This window comes from Colobus angolensis, unplaced genomic scaffold, assembly GCF_000951035.1.
Source record: "Colobus angolensis palliatus isolate OR3802 unplaced genomic scaffold, Cang.pa_1.0 Scaffold33, whole genome shotgun sequence".
Lineage (NCBI taxonomy): Eukaryota > Metazoa > Chordata > Mammalia > Primates > Cercopithecidae > Colobus > Colobus angolensis.
The window spans coordinates 12,411,700-12,416,286 of NW_012116599.1; the positions used below are offsets into that span (position 1 = coordinate 12,411,700).

A 4,587-nucleotide genomic window follows, 5' to 3' on the forward strand; every position below is an offset into this window, starting at 1 on the left:
GCCTGGCTATTTTTTGTATTTTTAGTAGGGACGGGGTTTCACCATGTTGGCCAGGCTGGTCTCAAACTCCTGGCCTCAGGTGATCCGCCCGCTTCAGCCTCCCAAAGTGCTGGGATTACAGGCTTGAGTCACCACCACACCCAGCCCAGGGAGAAATGTATTTTAAAGGCATCCCTTTGCCATAGGCAGATGGATGCAATTCCAGTCAAAATCCCATGAGGGGACTGGGTGCAGTGGCTCATGCCTGTAATCCCAGCACTTTGGGAGGCCAGGGCTGGTGAATCACCTGAGGTCAGGAGTTCGAGACCAGCCTGACCAATATGGTGAAACCCCTTCTCTACTAAAAATATAAAAATTAGCCAGGCATGGTGATGTGCTCCTGTAGTCCTAGCTACTCGGGAGGCTGAGACAGAAGAATTGCTTGAACCTAGGAGGCGGAGGTTGCAGTGAACCAAGATCATGCCACTGCACTCCAGCCTGAGCGACAGAGTGAGACTCCGTCTCAAAAAAAAAAAAAATCCCATCAGGGGATTCATTTTGGTTTGCCTTTTTCCCTTGAACTGAACAATATTAGTGTGAAATTAAAATAATGTAAAAGTAGTTAATAAACTGGGATGTTAAACTGTATCCTGAAAAAAAAGTCAAGTAGAATGACCAACCCCAGCAAAAGAAGCACACGGGGGCACAGCAACAAATCCAGTGATGTGTTAGAGATGGTGTCTGCGCCAACAGAAAGCAACTTCTGAAGGCCACAGGGAAAGAGTGCTTGCTGGGATCCTGCCCTCCACGGGCCCACGTTCCCTTGTCTCTAGGTCTGCTGAATGGACTGTTCGCTCAGGTGTCAGCAGCTCCAGGGTCCTCTGCCCTCCCTTACTCGGTTGGTCTGTGTCTGCTGTTTCTCTGCAGGTCCAAGCCTTGTCATCGGCCAGTAAGTTTGAAGCAGAGTTGAAAGCTGAGCAAGATGAGCGGAAGCGGGAGGAGGAGGAGAGGCGGCTTCGCCAGGCGGCCTTCCAGGAGCTCAAGGCCAACTTCAGTACGTAGTCCTGCTGACCTTGCCCTCTGCCCACAGCTGTGCCTCACAGACGCCCCGGGAAGAGATGACAGGCATCTTCATCACTGCTGCCAGTCCCCTCCCTGAGCCAGCGTCTCCACCCATCACCCCATGCCAGCTCCCATGCCAGCCTTCATTCCTCTCAGTGTCCAGGCCCCTCCGGGAGGGTCCTGGGGTGGGCCAGATGCCTGCCCACCTCTGTCTCCGGCCTCTGCTCCTCCACCCTGCCTGTAGCCAGAACTTGTATCTTCTCAGCAACCTTCACTTCGTCCTTATCCCTTTACCATTCCACATCCAAGAGTAGTCTGTATGTCAATTTGTCTTTTTGGGTCCTCAGAGAAAATGCCCATTTTCAAGAGGAATTCTCTGCACTCCTCTCTGCTTCCCATCCAGCTTCCCTGTTCTCATCTTTGGTAGGATTCTGCCAGTTGCTTTTACATCTTCTGTTCCTGGGTAATGGTGGGTCTTAATGGAGGCTGGGTGGACCACTGCCCATTCACTCTTCAACAGGAAGAACAGCATGCCGCCACGGTGACACACATTAGAGAAAGGACAGAGGTCTGCTCCTTCCTGCCACCTTTCTCCTGGCCCCTTAGCATTCCCCCAGTCCCTCCCTCTTCATCCTGCTCGTCTATGTCTTCCCAGTTCAGCCTTTTTCCCACTCTTAAATACTGTGCTACTTCACTGTAAGATTGAAAGAACAGTTAGGATACCAATGAGTAAAAGGGTTCCTGGTCACTCTGACTCTGTGCAAATTGTATTACAGTAGACCCCTGACATTCCCAAGTGACAGATCCAGGGCCTTTCAAGCATCCCCAAAGTCGTGGCCATACTCACCATTAGCCAGTTTCTTACATCTGTTTCAGGGTATCGAACCGTAGATGTTCTTACCCCCCATACTTGTGAGTTCTTGGGGTTGCTCACAAATACTAGGGGTTGTGTTGTATTTTTAACAAATATATCCTGTTGTCATATTTATTCTCTTTTGTAACTGCTATCTTTACAATAAAGAAATCACCTGCCTTTCTATCTTACAGCTGTTTCTTTTTACATTGTACAAATAATGTGACCATCACATCAATGTGCCTGGAATTTTCTTGAATTAAAGGAGAGAGTAGGGTATTTTCTATAGGAGCCAAGTCCCATCCAGGGCTTCTGTTTGACACCGAGGTCCTGAAGTACAGTTAGAAATGGGAACTAGAGGCCAGGCACGGTAGCTCATGTCTGTAGTCCCAGCACTTTGGTAGGTTGAGGTGGGCGGATCACTTGAGGTCAGGAGTTCAAGACTAGCCTGGTCAACATGGTGAAACCCCATTTCTAGTAAAAACATAGCTGGCCTGGTGGCGCACACCTGTAATCCCAGCTACTCAGGAGGCTGAGGTGGGAGAATCCCTTGAACCAGGGAGGCAGAGTTTGCAGTGAGCAGAGATGGTGCCACTGCACTCCAGCATAGGCAACAGAGCAAGACTCCATCTCAAAAAAAAAAAAAAAAAAAAAAGGAAACAAATGAGAACTAGAGGGCTGGTTTTCACTATAGGATTCAGAGTACTGAGCTTATCAGTTGGACTCCCCTTCCTTTCTGTGAGGATGCCTTCAGCTGCAGGGAGAAACCACAGCTTCATTTCTTTTGCTTCTTAGATCCCTTGAAACTGTGATGAGAGCCAATGCCCCTCCCTCCCATGTATAATCCAGGATATTTGGGCTACCCATGCAAGGACCTCTGTCCCAAGAGAACACCCTTTGCTCCTCAGGATCATTCTGTGTTATACAAATCCAAGACCTATGCTTTGCAGACATCATTTTCTAGCTGGTGTCACCCTCTAGTCTCCCTACCAGAGGGGACGGACATGAAAAAGGAGTAGAGAGATTCTTACCATATGATCCAGCAATCCTACTCATTCCTATTTCTTCAGACTACATGAGAGCTTATGTCCATACAAAAACCTGCACGTGAAGCTTTTGTTTTTTGATTTTTTTGAGACAAGGTCTAGCACTGTCACCCAGGCTAGAGTGCAGTGGTGCAAAGATGGCTCACTGCAGCCTCAACCTCCTAGGCTCAAGTGATCCTCCTGCCTCAGCCTCCCAAAGTGCTGGGATTATAAGCATGGGCCACTGTGGCCGGCCTGCACATGAATCTTTATAGCAACTTTATTCATAATTGCATAGACTTGGAAACAATCAAAATGTTCCTCAATAGGTGAGTGCATAAACTATGATACATCTGCACAGTGGAATATTATTCAGTGATGAGAAGTATTTACCAACAGAAAGAAATGAGTTATCAAGTAATGAGAAGACATGGAGGAAACTTACATGCATACTGCTAAGTGCAAAGTCAGTCCTAATCTGGGTGTGGGGCACTTGTTCATAGTTCTAGCTGCTCGCGGCTGAAGAGGAAGGATAACTTGAGCCTCGGAGTTTGAGTGCAGCCTGAGCAACATAGTGAGACCCCATCTCAAAAAAAAAAAAAAAAGCCAATCTGAAAAGGCTACATACTATTTGATACCAACTATGGTATGACATCCTGGGAAAGGTAAAAGTGTGAAGACAGTGAAAAGATCAGTGGCTGTCAGCAAGGAGAGGGGGAGGGATGAATAAATGCCGCACAGGACTTTTAGGGCAGTAAAACATATTCTCCATGATGCTATCGATGCTGGTGGATGAATGTCATACATCTGTCAAAACCTATAGAATGTGCAACACAAAGAATACACCCTAGGCCAAGTGCAGTGGCTCATGCCTGAAATCCCAGCACTTTGGGAGGTGGAGGCAGGAAGATCGCTCAAGCTCAGGGGTTCGAGACCAGCCTGGGCAATATAGTTGTACCCTGAGTCTACAAAAAACTTTTAAAAAGCCAAGGTTGGCTGGGAGCGGTGGCTCAGCACTTTGGGAGGCTGAGGCAGGGGGATTGCTTGAGCTCAAGAATTTGAGACCAGCTGGGGCAATATGGTGAAACCCTATTTCTATCAAAAATTTGAAAAAAAAATTAGCTGGGCGTGGTGACAGGCACCTGTGGTCGGGAGACTGAGGCTGAGATGGGAGGATTGCTTCAGCTCAGGAAGTGGAGGTTGCAGTGAGCCGAGATCGTGCCACTGCACACCAACCTGGGTGACAGAGTGAGACTGTGTCTCAAAAAGAAAAATAAAGGCCAGTGTGGTGGCATGCACCTACGCTCTCAACTACTCGGGAGGCTGAGGTGGAAGGATGGCTTGAGCCCAGGAGGAGAAGGTTGCAGTGAGCCAGCATCATGCCACTGCACTCCAGCCTGGATGACTGATTGAGAGCCTGTCTCGAAAAGGAAAAAAAGAATGCACCCTAATATTAACTATGGAGTTTAATAATGCATCAATATGGACATGCCAATTGTAACAAATATACCACATTAAAGTAACATAATAATAGGGAATGGGGAGTTGGGGTGAGAGGGGTACATAGGAACATGTACTTTTGGCTCCGTTTTTCTGTAAACCTGAAACTTCTCTAAAAAATAAAGTCTAGGGTGGGTGTGGTGGTTCATGCCTGTAATCCCAACACTT

At 47.7% G+C, this 4,587-nt stretch overlaps 1 protein-coding gene across 2 annotated transcripts in view; it reads left to right on the forward strand.

The window, feature by feature from the left end:
- EFHD1 (EF-hand domain family, member D1) overlaps positions 1 to 2,085 on the forward strand; it is a 91,510-nt gene extending 89,425 nt beyond the window's left edge. The window contains exon 4 of one of the 2 annotated variants that reach the window (XM_011952017.1): positions 907 to 2,085. In XM_011952017.1, the coding sequence (XP_011807407.1) occupies positions 907 to 1,041 (135 nt within the window). In that variant the 3' untranslated portion in view covers positions 1,042 to 2,085. The remainder of the gene's footprint in view (positions 1 to 906) is intronic. The other variant, XM_011952018.1, reaches the window with a different exon arrangement.
- The last annotated feature ends 2,502 nt before the right edge of the window (positions 2,086 to 4,587 follow it).